The sequence below is a fragment of the Typopeltis vanoorti genome, chromosome 25, assembly GCF_054136105.1.
Source record: "Typopeltis vanoorti isolate ZY-2024b chromosome 25, IOZ_Tvanoo_1.0, whole genome shotgun sequence".
NCBI classification, from domain to species: Eukaryota; Metazoa; Arthropoda; class Arachnida; order Uropygi; family Thelyphonidae; genus Typopeltis; species Typopeltis vanoorti.
Genome location: NC_143573.1, coordinates 29,316,369 through 29,332,782, shown reverse-complemented (window position 1 = coordinate 29,332,782; position 16,414 = coordinate 29,316,369). Strand labels below are relative to the sequence as shown.

Genomic DNA, 16,414 nt, shown 5'->3' with positions numbered 1-16,414 from the left:
CTTTACACGTTGATATAGTGAAACAAACGGCAGTGAAAACACAATATATACAACACAGTTCTAAACAATAATACCACTGAAGGACACTTGTTTCTAACCGATGCACAATTTTAGCACAATTTGTGACAAAAAGCCACACTATATTTAACTTTAAAAACACGTTTTCTAGACTAGCTTAACTCGACCGCCACATTTACCAAGGACACTAGCGCCACCAAGGACACATATAATATGGTGGGTGGGTGGCAAATTGGTTGGCAGACTTGTACTAGAAAAACACCAGCCAAAAAAAAACAAAAAAGTGTAGAGGGATGGAGTATTGTCAGACAAATTGGTTGAGCACCACAGAAATTACTGTGGACCATTTCAATTAATTTACTTTGAAGATACATAACTGCTTGTAGATGATGCAAAGTCAGAAGAGTAATAAGACCAGTATCATGACACGTCAGTGTGAGCTTGAATGTTTTAGCAATAAGCAGGAAAATTAGAAATGCAGTTTTAATATATCAGAATGTTATCTAGTTGATAACTAGCTAACTATCATAATGATCAACAATTGCAACCCCCCCCCCCTTAAAAAAAGGAAGTAAAAGATCTGGGTATAACTGATGCTTAGAGTGATTAGAACAACATCACAGAGGTAGTGAATAGAGTACAGAAAATTATGGCTGTGATAACAACAATAATCTATAGATAAGAACTTTAGACAATCTGTTTAGCAATATTCAATATACAAATTAATGAAGGACAGCAGCAAGTAGATTTTTAGATTCACTAGCCATAAACTCAAATTAATAAATGAATAATTTTGTAATATGAAATTCCTGCAGAGATGTTCAAAATTTCTGTTGTAAATTGTGTTCAATAGTGAGACAACTGAGCTTTGTACATTTTAATTGATTATTAAATGGCAATAGAATAAGACTTTTGTATGCGTATTTTTTGAATTTCTGCAACTGTTTTAGGTCTTGCTTCTATGTTTCAGGAAGATGAGATGGTTGTGTGAGAGAGTCACCTAGATCATAATTTCATTATTACTACTACTACATGACTAGCTTTTGTCAGAATGTCAGCTGTGGAGATTATTTTGTAGACATAGGAAGGATTTAATTGAGGTTATAAGATAGTTGGTTATATTTCTGTGGAAAAAATCAGGATGAGTAACAAAGCAAGATTAGGACTTAAATGCTGATTATAGGAAAGGTTGAAGAAATCTAAATTTTAGAGTTCATTAGATAGGCCATAGATAGCTAATATGATAAAGATGTTTAAGTTGTTGAGAAGATTTTACAGGATTAATATGGAAGGGGATTATACATAGTGAAAGGGAAAAAAGAGAAGCCATCACTCAAATTTGCATGAAGGGATGGTGAAGAAGTAAGTGAGTAGAATGTGTTCTGAATGAAACAAGTGTGAACAAGCTTGAGCTTCAATAGATTACTGGTTTAGTAAGACATTTCAGTGAGATCACTGAAAGAATATGAAGTATCTGATCAGTAATTAAAGTCTGAGTGATTTGAATTATTTTAAAATAGCATTTGTAAGAATTCATTGCGCTTCCAAACCTTAGAATAGAAAAGTTATTATTACTATATATTTTTTGGATAAAGTTTAAAGTGATAAGTGTGTAGAGGCTTAAGTGCTGTGAGGACATCATGTTGGAGGCTTAATGGATTTTTTACAACACTCAAAAAGAATTAAAATAGAATTTAATACTTCCTATATTTCGTCCTAGTCACTAGGACATCTACGGGGATTACAAAAACAATTAATGTAACATATACACAAATAACAAACAATACTAAGCCCAACCACGTGGGTGACACTAAAGTCCTATCTAGGTAGAGCGCCCTCTAAGGGCAGTAGTAGGTGGCCTGGAATGTAAGGTGGGAACTCTGGTGATGAGTGTTTCCCAAATCTTCGGAAGCTTAATGCAACTGTATTTATTGAGATTTGGTTGGTTTTTGAGAGCTGCTGCTGCTTCTAAGAAAAGTCTCTCTTTCTTGAATTTGCTGTGGTGGAGCATGGTGGTTTTCTTCCATGATACCCTGTGGGTGGTGTCCAAAACATGGTCAGCCAAGCCTGAATGGCCATAGTTGTGTTTGAAGATGTAAGACTTGTGTTCCTCTAGACGGATGGATGCTGATCTGCCTGTCTGTCCAAAGTACGCCAGCTTAGAGGAACAGGGTACTTTGTAAACTCCAGGCAGAGAGAGAGGCGGGAGCTGATCTTTCGTAGAACGGATAAGGGTAGCAAGTTTGCGGTGGGGCTTATGTGCTGTGTGTAGGTTGTACTGTTTTAGTATCTTGGCTATTTTTTTGGATGTGCCACAGATGTAGGGTATGGTGATGGCATTTTTAAAATCTTGTTGACGAGAAGGACGGGGAATGGGGGAGGAGTTGATTATTTTTTTGATACTGTGATCGCTGTAGCCATTGGAGAGGAAAGTGCTGTGTATGTGGTTAAGCTCAGTAGTGAGGGCGGTTCCACTGGAACAAAGATTGTGGGCTCTCTTGGTAAGAGTTTTAATAATGCCATATTGTTGAGAGGGGTGGTGGTGGGAGAGTTTGTGAATGTATCTGCCTGTGTGTGTGGGTTTTCTGTATACGGTGAAGGTAAGTGTATCATTAGGCAGGCATGTGACTAAGGTGTCTAGGAAGGGTAAATAATTATTCTTTTCCTTTTCCATAGCGAACTGGATTCTTGGATGTAGACTATTGAGATGACTGAGGAAGGAGTCTAACATGTCTGGGCCATGAGGCCAAATAGAGAACACATCATCTTCATATCTTAGCCAGATAGAAGGTTTGAGTGGGGCTGAGTCTATGGCTCGTTTTTCGAAATCTTCCATATAGAAATTGGCAAGGGAGGGTGAGAGGGGGGAACCCATGGCAGTTCCCGCTATCTGCTTGTAGATTTTGTTGTTCCAAGAGAAATACCCAGAGTTAATGGCAAAGGAAAAGAGATCTAAGATGTCAGAGGGAAAAACGTTTTCTAAGAAAGATAAGGTGTCAATTAAGGGAATATTGGTAAACAAAGAGGAGATATCAAAGCTTACCAATATGTCTGTCTTATTCAAGGTTAAATTTTCTGTGAGGGCTTTAAAGTGGGTTGAGTTTTTTATATAGGAAGGGGACCTTCCGGTGAGGGGGATCAGAGAGTTGGCCAGCTGTTTAGATAGTCTATAGCAAGGTGCATTTGTGGCATCTACTATAGGCCTGAGTGGGGAATTGGGTTTGTGGATTTTTGGTAAACCGTATATTCGGGGGGACGGAGCAGAAAGGTTTAAGTTTTTTCGTGACGTCAGGGGGCCAGGAAGATACTTTTTTGAGTAAAATTTGTTGTCACCCATGTGGTTGGGCTTAGTATTGTTTGTTATTTGTGTGTATGTTACATTAATTGTTTTTGTAATCCCCGTAGATGTCCTAGTGACTAGGACGAAATATAGGAAGTATTAAATTCTATTTTAATTCTTTTTGAGTGTTGTAAAAAATCCATTTAAAGTGATAAAGTATAGCATACAATCAGTTTGAAGTAGGAAGAATGCTTAATATTCATATTAGTGTGACACAGACTGTGAAATATTTAATATTCCATAATATTTATTTTAATTCCCACAGAAAAGTTACTAAGGATTTTCAGCCATCTAGTTCAGAAATAACTCGTTTAACCAAAGAAGAACGTTTGGCTGCCGAATGCGAACAACCAGAATTTGCATCTCCTTGTCAGCCGTTTCAGGTTAGTAAAGTCTGAGTATTTTTGATGCAAAAATGAAAATAAATACCTTAGTGCTAAGAATTTACAGCCGTATTGATTTAGATGCATCACAAACTGTTTATATGATAATTATCCATTTCACTACAATTAGGACTTGTCCTTAAAATTGTACTGAAATCAACATGTTGTGTTTAGTTATGTTTATTTAAATATATGTATATACAAGACTTGACTAGATGTTTGATAGTGAGTTTTTCCTTCTCATAATACAATGTACTATATTTTGCAACTTGTAATGTATGGGATTGATATATTAAAAAAAAGAGTTGGCAAAATTCATAACTATTGCCATAATAATAGTAGCAATATATGAAGCTTTCATGTAGTCACAAGACATATTGCAATAAATTCTCTTAAGTAACACACTGCTATTGTCTTGAAAGATCTGCTTTTGTCCCAGAAATTCTCTATAGATGTAGGTTTCAAATTTGCCAACTTTCCTTTTATGTTCTCTATTTACTTTCATTTAATCAGCAGATCCTCTCTCCATGTAGCAGATGGGAACTTTGTAGAGTTTCCTCTTAATACTGTGCTTATATTGAAGTATTATGGTAGAACTATTTTTTTTTTGCCAATTTTTGTATATTAATATTTGTATATTAATATTTTTCTCTTCTCTCTGCTTTCCATTTCTTGACGGACAATGCAACATCAGATTTTTTCTGGCATTGCATTGTCTATCTAGTTCTTGTCCAAAGACAAGAACTCGATGGACAAGCCATTGGACAAAGAGTTCTTTTTCTATGTGGCAAGTAAAAGGAAGAACTGCTATGGAAGGATGACTTTAATAAGTGCTGTGATAGGGAAGTAACAGAAGCAAAATTGAGCTGCTGAATGATCCTTTTGCAAGGGTGTACCATCCAGGTAGAGATACTAATATAGATATTGCAGTGCTAAATATGACATTGACTGAAGACGGAAAAGAGGTAGTTGAATTGGAGGTGCTTAGGATATCACGGGGGACAGACAGAAGTGGAAAGAGTTCATTCGGCCTCATCATCATCCACATAGATGATGGAAGAGAGAAGAAGGATATCGCAGACCAAATATCAAGACCTGACTTGATGAACAACCTTAATGCTAATAAAGCTTTGAGGTTAGAATGACTGCTCCTCTGACCAAGCTATTTAATTCTCAACTATTAAGTCTCAATAGTTCCATTGCATGAAAGAGGCTCCAGAAAGAGGTAGTAAATTATAGACTAGTTAGTATCTCAGGAGTGGTGATTAAGGTGTTGGAGAACTTGTTAACAGAAAAGTTCTCCAACATCCACAAATTCAAGAATTAGTGGAGCGTAATATGCTATGCCATGTGGGTGATTTGCTCACTTTTTTTTTTTTTTTTTTTTTAATAAAGTGACAGTTGAATTGGATGAAGGAAATGGCTACATGATGATTCTGCTGGGCTTTATAAAGACATTGAGCAGAGTACCACATGGAGTTGTGTACATGAACTGGATCAAGCAGGGATGGATATGCAACTAATGATATGGATAACTGATTAGCTGATAGACAGATATGAAGGAATAGTAGATGAGGGAAATGAATCTAGAAGGTGCATGACTGGTGTATTGTTTGGGCTTCTGCTATTTAATTTACTTTAGTGCTGTAGAAAATGATTTAAGAGAAGAAGATATGCAGTTGTTTGATACTATAAAACCTGGATAGAGTGATAGTTAATGATGATATAGTGATCCTGTAGGATGATTTAAATAGACTGGCTCTATGGGCAAAGGATTAAGTCTGCCCATTTAACCTTCTCTCTGTGTACAGGGGTGCAAACACACCCCAGGCTAATAAAAACGTAAATAAAAAGTTGCCGAATGGAAAATTTCCAAAGTTTTCTTGGGAATACTATCTGTGATATGTTTCGCACACAATTTGTAAAAAGGTTCATTGAAATCAGTGAATTCGAATTTAGCTGTAAGGTTTCAAAGGCACCTGAGCACTTAACTGTGTACAGGGGGTGCATATGCACCCCAATATTCTCCATACAAAAACTGGTTTTTGTAAGCAGCTACATTAGTATTTTTCCATAATTTGTTTTGTATTTAACATTCCTGTTGCCTGAAATATATTTTTTCTTTGCTATCGTATTCACTTTGGAACTATGTATGATTCTTGTATGAGCATGTATATTTTTCTTCATTTTTAGTAATTTTTTGTTCAGCTTACTGGTGTACACTGTAGCATAATTTCATTATCTCCAAAATGATTTAATGCAGTTTCAGTTCACTCTAGATATGTTTTTTATTGAATTAGTGGTGAGTGTTTGGTAAATTCTAGTGTTTTTTTTTTATTGTAAAGATGATGCTAATTATTATGATAACATATGTTCAGAGTGATTTTATTTATTTTCTTTTGTCTTTAGCTTATAATTTTATGGTTTTCACATCTGATATTGTCTTGCGAATTACGAACTATTATCTGCTTTTTTTATTGCTGTTTTTTTTTTCATCACTGCTTCTTTTTATTACTACTTATTGCTACTAAGTTTGTAAGTTTGTTTTGTCATGTTTATTTTTTTGTTGTGGTTTTTATAGATTTATTTTTTTTTGTGGATATTTTAGATAATTATGACAGGAAGAAAAAGACGTCGTACCAGTTCTGAGTTGATAGATTTTTTAGAGGAAGTGTTGTTGGTTGCTTCATCAGATATGCTAAGTGATGATGATGATTCAGATGTGGAATTAGAAAACGATATTTTTGATGGCAATTTCTCAGCTTTTGATGATCTTGCTGAAGAATATATACCACAATTAGATGAACTAAGAGAAGAAGAAGCAAATGCAGAATCTATAGCTACTGTGAACGCTTCAGCTGCTGGTTCTTCTGCAGAGAATATTCCAGAAAATGTTGTTGTGTATCCAAATGGAAACTCAAAAATGAACAGATGATCCACTGTTCCTCCTGATGTACATAAAGTTCCTGACTTTCAGGTATTTCGAGAAAGAGAAGGAATTGCCAGAGCAATACTAACTCAAACTCTCCACTCTGCAATGGACTGTTTCAAACAAATAATTCCTGAAACAATTATAAATGTGATTGTGTGTGAAATTAATGGAAAAGCCAGAGATCATTATGATGCATCCAGAAATCCACAACAATGCAAACAACCTCATATTTGGTATGATACTGATGCTGATGAAATCTATACTATGATTGGCATTTTAATATATGCTGGAAGTTTTATGCCCAAGTTTTTTCTTTACATTTTGCACTGAAAATGCATGGGGTGTAATTACACCCCTGTACACGGTTAACGTTAAAATATTTGTACACAGAGAGAAGGTTAATAGGGAAAAGTGTATGGTCATTCACTTTAGGATGGAGAGATCACAAGCTCTGTGCTATGTTGATTTAACTAGACTGCAGGAAATTAATGTAGCTAGGAATTTGGGGTGATTATGGACAGGGAGTTGAAGTTTAGAGCAGAGGTTGCCAAAATAACTCATCAGATTATAATTAAGAACACACTGAGTAGTAGGGATAGGGAAGTTATTTTTCCTCTCTTTAAGGCATTAATAAAGCCAGATCCACATATTATTACAAGTGGCCAGGATTGTGATAGATCTGTGGAATGCTCTCTATGAATAGTATTATCTGTGGGTTAAAGACTAGTTGATAGATAGAAAAGAGGGGATGAGATACGATAAAAACATAAATTATTAAATGGGTTTTATAGGATTGAAGGTTTTTTTTAACACGTGGAAAGAAAGGAGAGAATCGGTGACTCCTGGAAATTGTATAAGAGTGTGAGGGCTAAATTTTTTGTTTGGAAGGTGAATGGTTGGAAGAATAAGTTGCTGGAAGCATTTCTGAGAGACATGCCTCCATCAACTTCTTTATTGGTGAAGGACTAGTTCAAGAAGTATCATAAGTATTGTGTTAATAATAGCTAGTATGGGCCTTTTTTCTTGGGCATCTCCATGGAGATGCCCAAGAAAATAATGCTTGCTAATAATGATTGTATTAATTGATATAATTGCTTATATTTAATATACTTATATTTATATGTATATTTTATCTATATTTAGAAATATGCTCTATGTGGATTAACAACTGCTCTATCAAAAGCCAGTGAATATTTTCCTTCACAGAACTGACTTTTTGGTGTTACTTTTAACTGGTGTATTTTGTAGCAGCAAAATACACCAGTATTCTTGAGTTATTTTTCTCTTGGTTTTCCAACAAAGTTTATCTGCACAGTTTAATTTATAAATGGATGACATAAATTTATGTACTGAGTGATCTGGGAGTGGTGGTGGACAAGGACCTGAAATTCAGGGGTAACATTGCACAAGTTCTGAAGTTGTCACGTCAGATACTGGCAGTGATGCAGAGGACTCTCGTGCAGAAATAGAGGTTATAATTGTTGGCCAAGTGGTTAGCATATCTGCTTTCCAGCCATAAGGCTGTGGGTTCAAATCCTGTCGTGGGCATGGATGTTTGTACCTGTGAAAATACTAGTGGTGGTGGTCGGCGGTAGATGCCGTTGGTGTAGATGATGAAGGTAGTTGCGGTTGGCGAAGAGTTGTAGAGGAGATGCCCTCCCTTGATGAGTCTTTGGATTCCCTGGAGGTGTTAAATAATAATAATAATTTCCTTGTATAAGACAGGAGTGGGGAACCTTTTTAGTATCAAAGGCACAAATTGCTAATTTAAAAACTTCCGCAGCAACTGGCAAATTTTAACTTATGTTTAGCGTGCAATATATATCTCAATAAGTAAATTTGCAACATTCTCATCTGATATGGTATATTTTAATTACAATTGTGTACACATATAATTAGAACAATCAAGCAAAGACTATATTTTATTTAAAAAATGATATTTATTTTATTTTAACTTTATTAAAGTTAAAACTGAACTTTATTAAAGCAATAATAGCATAATAAATATTTCATCAAAGTTAATGAAGCTTACCTTTAATCTTAAACTTTTTAGTGAGAAGGCTGAAACTGCTTTTTTTGTGAAAGCTTAGAAATATTAGCTGCCCTTGATGAGGTGGCTACTCATAGTTCATTGGCAAGATTTTCGTCAGTGAGTCTTGTATGAAGGCGATTTTTTGCCAGACTTAATTTTGAAAAAAATTGCTCACATTGATATAACTAGTAGAAAAATGAGAAGCTATTTTCAAGATGTTATTTTTTAAAGAAGGGAATTTCTCAGAATCAATAGATTTGTAAAAGTCCAATATAGGCAGATTATATTTTGATCTCAAAGTATTATCACACTGCAAATCAATCAACTAATTGCAAGGAATCGGAAGCTTCCTCAGGGTGTATATCAAAAGGTATTTCAAATATTTGTAACTCAATTCTTTGATTTTTTATATCTTCAAATCTCCTTTGAAATTGGTTCAAAATACTTTGACACTCAAAAACATACTATGTGTGAAAATGTATAAAAGCAGTTTTTTTCAGTTGGGTAAGAAATAATTGAAGCATCGATTCAAAGCTCTTGATATGAGTGAACAAAGAGGTCATTAGCTGATTGGGGCCTTGTAATTTCAAATTTAGATTATTCAAATGACTAGTTATGTCTACGAAAAATGCTAAATCACTTTGAAACTTTTTATCCTCCAATTCTTTAATGGGGATACCTTTAATGTTCAAGAAAAGTTTCACTTCGTCTTTAAGTTCATAAAATCGCTTGAGCATTTGAGCTCTACTTAGCCACCTAACTTCACAGTGTACAACGAGTCCCCATATTGGGCTTCAAGATCTTGCAAAAATTCTTTGAATTCCCTGTTGTTCAACCCTTTACTCTTTATCAAATTAATGGCCTTTGTTGTTACATTCATGACGCTGTTCATCTTGAGTGACTTTGCATATAGATTTTCCATATGAATGAAGCAGTGCACACAAAGTATTTGGGTTCAATTGACGTTTCTTAAATTCATTCTTAATCAGAGCCATGAGCCCTTTTTCATGACCTACCATGGATAGAGCACCATCTGTAGTGAGACCACTCAGTTTTTCATAGAGTAAATCGAAATCCTTTAATGCTGAATTGACCGTTTCAAATAAATCTTTACCTTTTAGTTGTCCCCTTTATTGATTTTAAAACAAGAAATTCTTCTCGTATATTGACATCTGTAGTTATTCTCCGTATAAATATAACCATTTGTGCAATATTTGACAGATCAGTAGTCTCATCGATAGCTAATGAGTAAAACAAATTCTACTGAATCTACTATCAAAGTTTGGATGTCATCAGCAATATCTTTAATATGGTCAGAAACAGTTCTTCTTGATGGGCTAATATTTTTAAACAAATTCAGTTTTTCTGGACATAAAATCTCGACGGCAGTAAGGATGCAATCTTTCACAAACTTGCCTTCATTATGAGTTTTAAGTTTTTTATGCATTGTTCACACAATGCATAACTAGCTTGAGTTAGAGATGGTCTTTCCTGAATAAGCTTTTTAAAAAGAGATTGGCTTTTGATTAATTTTTTTTTTCAAAGTCGCTATCTTGTCTAAACGTTCTGATCCTTTTAAATTTTCATATTTCTTATGTTTACTCAAATAATGGACAGAACTACTTTATTGAAATTAATGACAAGTGCATTTGTCACCACTTCTTTTACGCTTTTCACTACAACTTGTCATTTAAAAAATAAATTGAATAAAGTTATCAACTGGTTAATTACAAGGCACTCGCAGTACTGCATGAGAAAAACAGTCAAAAGTCATGTTTTGACACGCGGGAAAATGTCATGGCAGTAATTGGGAAGCAACCAATTACTGCCATGACAAATCAGATTACTGCCATGAAGCAACCAATCAGAAAAAGTCTGAACTTTGCCCGCGAGAAATGCTCCTGATTTCGTTTTATAATGGCTGGTCTCAATTTGATGATTGCCAGACGTATGACGATCGTATTTTAGATTTTATATATTTAATTATTTAAATTTAAATAAATTTAATTATAATAAATTTAAATTATTATAAAATTTTATTTACATGTACATAAGAGTACATCAGCAAAGGGGAGAATTGGAATAGACCCATGGGCAAGGGGTTCCCCCACCCCCTGGTATAAGACCTTGGTAAAGCCTCATATGGATTATTGTACACAGATTTGGTCACCAGATTTTCATGGTGACAAGGATATGTTAGAAAAGGTCAAGAGAAAATACACAAAGGTGGTTAGTGGTCTTTGGAATGTGGAGTATGAAGAATATAAATTGCAAAACCTCATGAATAGAAGGAGGAGGAGGGGGGGGGTATATAATTGGGACATAAGTTAGGAGTTGTCAGGTTGACATGGAGGAAATTTTTCATAGAATGGGAGAGGGAGTAGAACAAGAGGTCATCACTAGAAACTGTATAAGGAGGGTGTAAGCAGAGGAGTGAAGAGCAGGTTCTTTGCACGGAGAGTGGAATGCATTGCCTGTGTGTGTGTTGTGAATGTCGACACATTGAATCAGTTTAAGGCACAGTTGGATGAGCTTTGTATACAATGTGTACTTCCCACAATGAGTCTCCATGGAGGTCAGATGTTAATAATAATATCTGAAATAGATACAGTACATAAGACCTGATTTACATTATGTTAATCACAGTATTAGTTTTCTTGTTTTTGATGGAAATAAAATCGAAGATAGGAACAGAAGTTATAGTATTAACTTTTAAGTAAACATAAACTCATAAAATAAGTGTTCTTATCTCATTATGAGGGGGTATTATTACATGAAACCGGACATAAGTTAGTTATTATTTATGTAAATAATTATTCATTCAATGTTTCCAAAATTCTTATTGGCAACACTTTTTTCTTTGAAGAAATGGGAATGTATACTTGATGGCTACAGATGGCGTATTAGGAAATGCAGGTCATTTTTTCCATCCTACAATTTAAAAAATAATTGTATTTGTCCTGAAACATCAGGAAGTGATGAATCAGATTTAGATGAACTATTAGAATTACAACAGCGACCTGAAACTCATTCTTCATTACTTGGACATAGTGGAAAGAAGAAAATAAAAATGGATCCTGAAGAAAGAAGATTACAGAGACGATTTTTAAAAGAACATGTTGGCAAAGGTTAATATTTCTTGTTTTACTAAAATTATTAAAAGGCTTTTATATATGTACCTTGATTTATATATGGTTATTTTGCTATACAATTCAATGAACGATTTTTCCAAGTTTTAAATGGAATAAAATATCTCCTAAACAAATAAGTTTTTGATATATAAATTTACATGAATAGGAACATTTTCTTTATTTAGATTCAGAACTTAGACCCTGATCTATATCAGGAACCTCTTCTGGTATATTAGATTCACAAACTTTTTCAGGTGTTCAGTGGAACACCGCTCATACTCATATTATCATAATTTTCATTCCTGTCTCTCCTTCTTTTTAATAAATATAAAGGGAATATTTAAAAATGTATGGAATTGCATATTGAACTCACTTAAGAGTCAAAGCTAGATAACCAAGGGACCTCCACAGCTTTTTCAGAAGTGTAAAACTGATTGGGCTTCTTACCTAATGTCCAATCTCATCTCATGGTGCATCCCATAAATAAGTATCCATCTGGAATGTGCATGGGCTGGCAATTTGAGATTTAGCCACCCAAATTGCATTTTATATTGGCTTAAACCAAAACACAGTGATAGTACAAAAAGATGAAATGTCTTGCTGGTTGAGGTATTTTAAGCAAGGCTTCTGATGTTTTCATGAGAAACCAGGATGAACAGTGGAAAGTCAGCTACTGGAACAAACTCAAACTCGACATCAGCAGAATTCAAGATGCGTAACATTGACACAAGAAGTATCAACAGAAAGTAGAACTTGCAGAAGAATGAAAGAAGTACCACATTGACATAGTAGTCATTACTATAGTACACCCACAGATATGAGACCCTTCGACATTTCTGCGCATGTCAACAGAAGGAGAATCCATTCTGATAATAGGGTAATCAATCCGTATTGTGGGATGAGTTGTTTATTATTACACATCAGAAAATTAACTTCTCTTTTATGATCACTGTAGTTTTTAAAGTGGTAACTATTTTGCTTGTATAACAGTTGGAAAATTTTACCTATAAAGCAAGTGATTTCTCATGTTGTTGAGCAATTCATTCATCACCTTATTTCTTCTACCCCTTCAATATGAATTGACTCTTCTTGGCAGTCTGCCAACGAGAGCTCTCCCTTCTGTGGTTGGACTATAAATGTAATGATAATCTTGAATGGTAAGCAGTTTCAAGTAGAGGACAAGTTAAGGGAAAGATCAAAGGAATTGGACAATGCGACACATTTGTGCTTATGGTCTCGTAAAAAAAAAAAAAAGTGGATTTTTTTATTAGACAACGCAGCTGACTTACAGCAAAAGAAGTTGGTTCTCGTTGGAGATCTCAGCTGCAGAGTAGGAAATGAATACTAGACATAGGAATGTGTTGGGAAAATTTGAAGAAAAGAGCGGTGCTAATGATAAGTACTGCTCGATTCTGTTCAGCATGGACTGGTCATCACCAACACCATCATAAAGATGTACCCAAATTTGCACAGAGAGAGAGAAGATGCAAGAGGGAAAAAGTCTCATTGACAGTGTTAATGTTGATAATATCTTCATGCTGATTCAGACATGAGTATACAGAGAATTTGAAATAGGAAATGATCACCATTTAATTTTTAGCAGGATAAAATTGAATATCATATTGAAAAGAAAAGTATGTAAGAAAGTTTTAAATTATAATTATATATTATAATAACAACTACTATTCAAGAAAAATTAAGAATTTGAAAACAAGAACAAAACCTTAGAGATTCGGGAGGAGACCTAACAAGATTATACATGTCTGCAAGATGTACTTTGCATAATGGCAAATACTAAGGAAGGAGTGATGAGAGCTTGGTCCACCTTTACCACAAGTTGCCTCAGTCCTGAAGATACTTCAGGTATAAACTTTGTTTGCTTACACTTGGATAAAGGATTAAACTAAATTTATTGAAGATAATATCTTATATGTTATGAGTAATTACTTTGAAAGATTGCTAAATGAAACAAGTTACATTTGAGGGTGGTCTGAAAAGTTCTTGACCTAACAATGAAAAAACGAATTTATAATTTCAAAATTATTTTTATTTTTCAACATAATCTCTCTTAAGACTAATACATTTATTCCAGCAATGCTCCAGTGCCATTATCCCGTCCCTGTAGTGGTTCACAGTAAGATTCGCAAAATATCCCTCTACAGCTGCAATCACCTCTTGATTCAAAGAAAAGCACTGACCAGCAAGGAAGAGTTTTGGGAAGAGAGAGAAGTTAGAGGGAGGGCGAATCTGGGGAATAGGTGGATGTTCCAACAATTCATCCTTTAATTTTGTGGGTAGGTGCATTGCCCTGATAAAGCTGTTGTTTTTCTTCTGCAAATCAGGTCTTTTCTCACGAATTTTTTTCATCTAATCTGGTTAAAAGATTGGAATAATATTCCCTGGTTATTGCTTTACCCTTTTCAAGAGATAATTAATAAACAAAATGCCTTTGGCATCCCAAAACACTGATGCCATGACCTTTCCTGCTGATGGAACCGACTGACTTCTTTGGTGGCTAGAAGCCAGTTGTTCACTGGCTTCTAGCCACTGTTTTGACTGTTTGGATTCTGGTGTGTAATGGTGAATCCAAGTTTCATCCATAGTAATAAATCTATACACAAAATCAGTTTTATTCTTGTTAAAATGCTCTGTTCAGAGATTTTCATGCGAGTGCATTTTTTTTTCTGCTGTGAGCAAGCGTGCCACCCATCTTGCAGAAAGCTTTTTCATTTGCAATTCTTCATGCAAAATATATCCTACATAGACCTTCTTTTGAAATACCTATAGTCTTAGCAATTTCACACACTTTGACTCGCCGGTCATGCAATACCGTATCGTGAACTTGATAAATGATTTCTGGTATTGTTACACTTTTTGGACGTCCTTCACGTGGATCATCTTCAGGGCTGGTACAGCCATGTTTAAACTTGGCAGCTCATTTCTTAATTGTCGAAAATGAAGGAGAAGAGTGCACATAAACTTTTATGAATTTATGAAAACTTCGAATGAATTTCTTTTGGCATTAAACCTTCTTTTACAAACTATTTATAACCGCAATACTCAATTTTATTCATTTCTACTACACTTTTGCTTCAGACTGCTGTATAAAACAAACTACTTGATAGAATGACTGGCAATTTCACATGGATGCTTATGACAAATGTACCAACTTAGGGGAAAAAAGGTGCCAATAGTGTTGCCATCTATTGTCGAGGCTGAGAACTTTTCAGACCACCCTCGTATATGATATCCATTCTGGAAATTCTGGTATATGTTATTCAAAATGATATTGCTTAAGAAAGTTACACTGTACACTATATATTAATTAAAATGTTTAATTAATATATCCAATATTTTGGCAAAGTCAAACTGCCATCTTTATGATACAAAGAATAAATTGATATGTACATTCAAGCATGACATAAGGTAAGCATGGCTGAAGTAGAACCAGAAAGGCAAGTCTGAAGTCCTAAATAGTACCCTTAGTGGATTGGGATGGGTGTCAATTGGCTGTTGGGCTAAAGTTCTAAGAACAAGTACTTCCCAGATTTCAGGTAGTTTCATAGAATGAAATTTATTTAGGTTTGGGTAGTTCCTTGTCAAGGCAGATTCCAGGAAATGTCCTTTGTATTTAAATTTGTTCCTGTGAATTAAGGTGACCTTTTTCCATCAATCTTGTGATGGGTGTCCAAGACAGTTTAGCAAGCCCTGAGCAGCCATAATGGTGGAACCAGATGTAATCTGTGTTTAGCAATTCTTATGTTGGCTTTTTTTAATCACACACACAAGAGGTACAAGAACCTCATCTGCACATCACTGAGGCACAGATGAGGTTCTTGTTGAGAAACAAGAAACCTGATTTTCTTCTTTAAGAGCTGCAGGTTGAAATTGTTGGCAAACACATCATGAGGAAGGCTGTTCCAGAGGACTGAGGTAGATGGAATAAATGAAGAGGAGAAGCAAGTTCAATAAGTTTGTAGTTGTACTGTTAAAGGATGTTGAATAGCAGCTACTCTTGTTACAGGCTAACACCAAGTGGAGGAATGATGTTTGCCAATTAATGTGAATTAGTGAACCATGGAAGTATCTGTAGAGCTGAAAAATTGCATCTGCGAGGGAAGCGTCACCTGAGCCAAATTGCTTTCCTCTGGACAGAATCAAGAATTTTTAAGGAAGTTTTATCAGCACCACCCCAAATGTGTGTGCAATATTGTAAGGATGTGTGGATTTTTGGATTTATATAGGGTTGGTAGCTGGATGAGTGTAAAATAGCTTCTTGAGCAGAAAAGAATTCCTAGTTTATTTCGAAGCTGAGGAAGCTATTGGTGTAATGTGCCAAGATGGGTTGAAGGTAAATGACAGTCCAAAGAGAGAATTCATCCTGTCTGGTGATGCATGCATTACTAAGGATGAGGGAAGGTGAGCTGAAATCCCTTTTGTAAGAAAAAAGGTAGGACTGCATTTTGGCAGCATTGAAGGTGAAGGCTGCCCTGCTTGTTTGGCCATAGTAGGGAAAATTTCATCTGCATGATACCTGGTAGACACTGGCAGGTCTTCATTAGAGCAGATAAGGGATGC

General features: G+C 35.1%; 1 protein-coding gene across 1 annotated transcript in view; it reads left to right on the top strand.

Annotated features, from left to right (window-relative positions):
• Sulf1 (Extracellular sulfatase Sulf1) overlaps nt 1-16,414 on the top strand; it is a 223,635-nt gene that overhangs the window by 127,324 nt on the left and 79,897 nt on the right. Inside the window, exons 11-12 of the mRNA XM_090414246.1 lie at nt 3,624-3,741; nt 11,572-11,833. Coding sequence (XP_090270372.1) covers nt 3,624-3,741; nt 11,572-11,833 — 380 coding nt within the window. The remainder of the gene's footprint in view (nt 1-3,623; nt 3,742-11,571; nt 11,834-16,414) is intronic.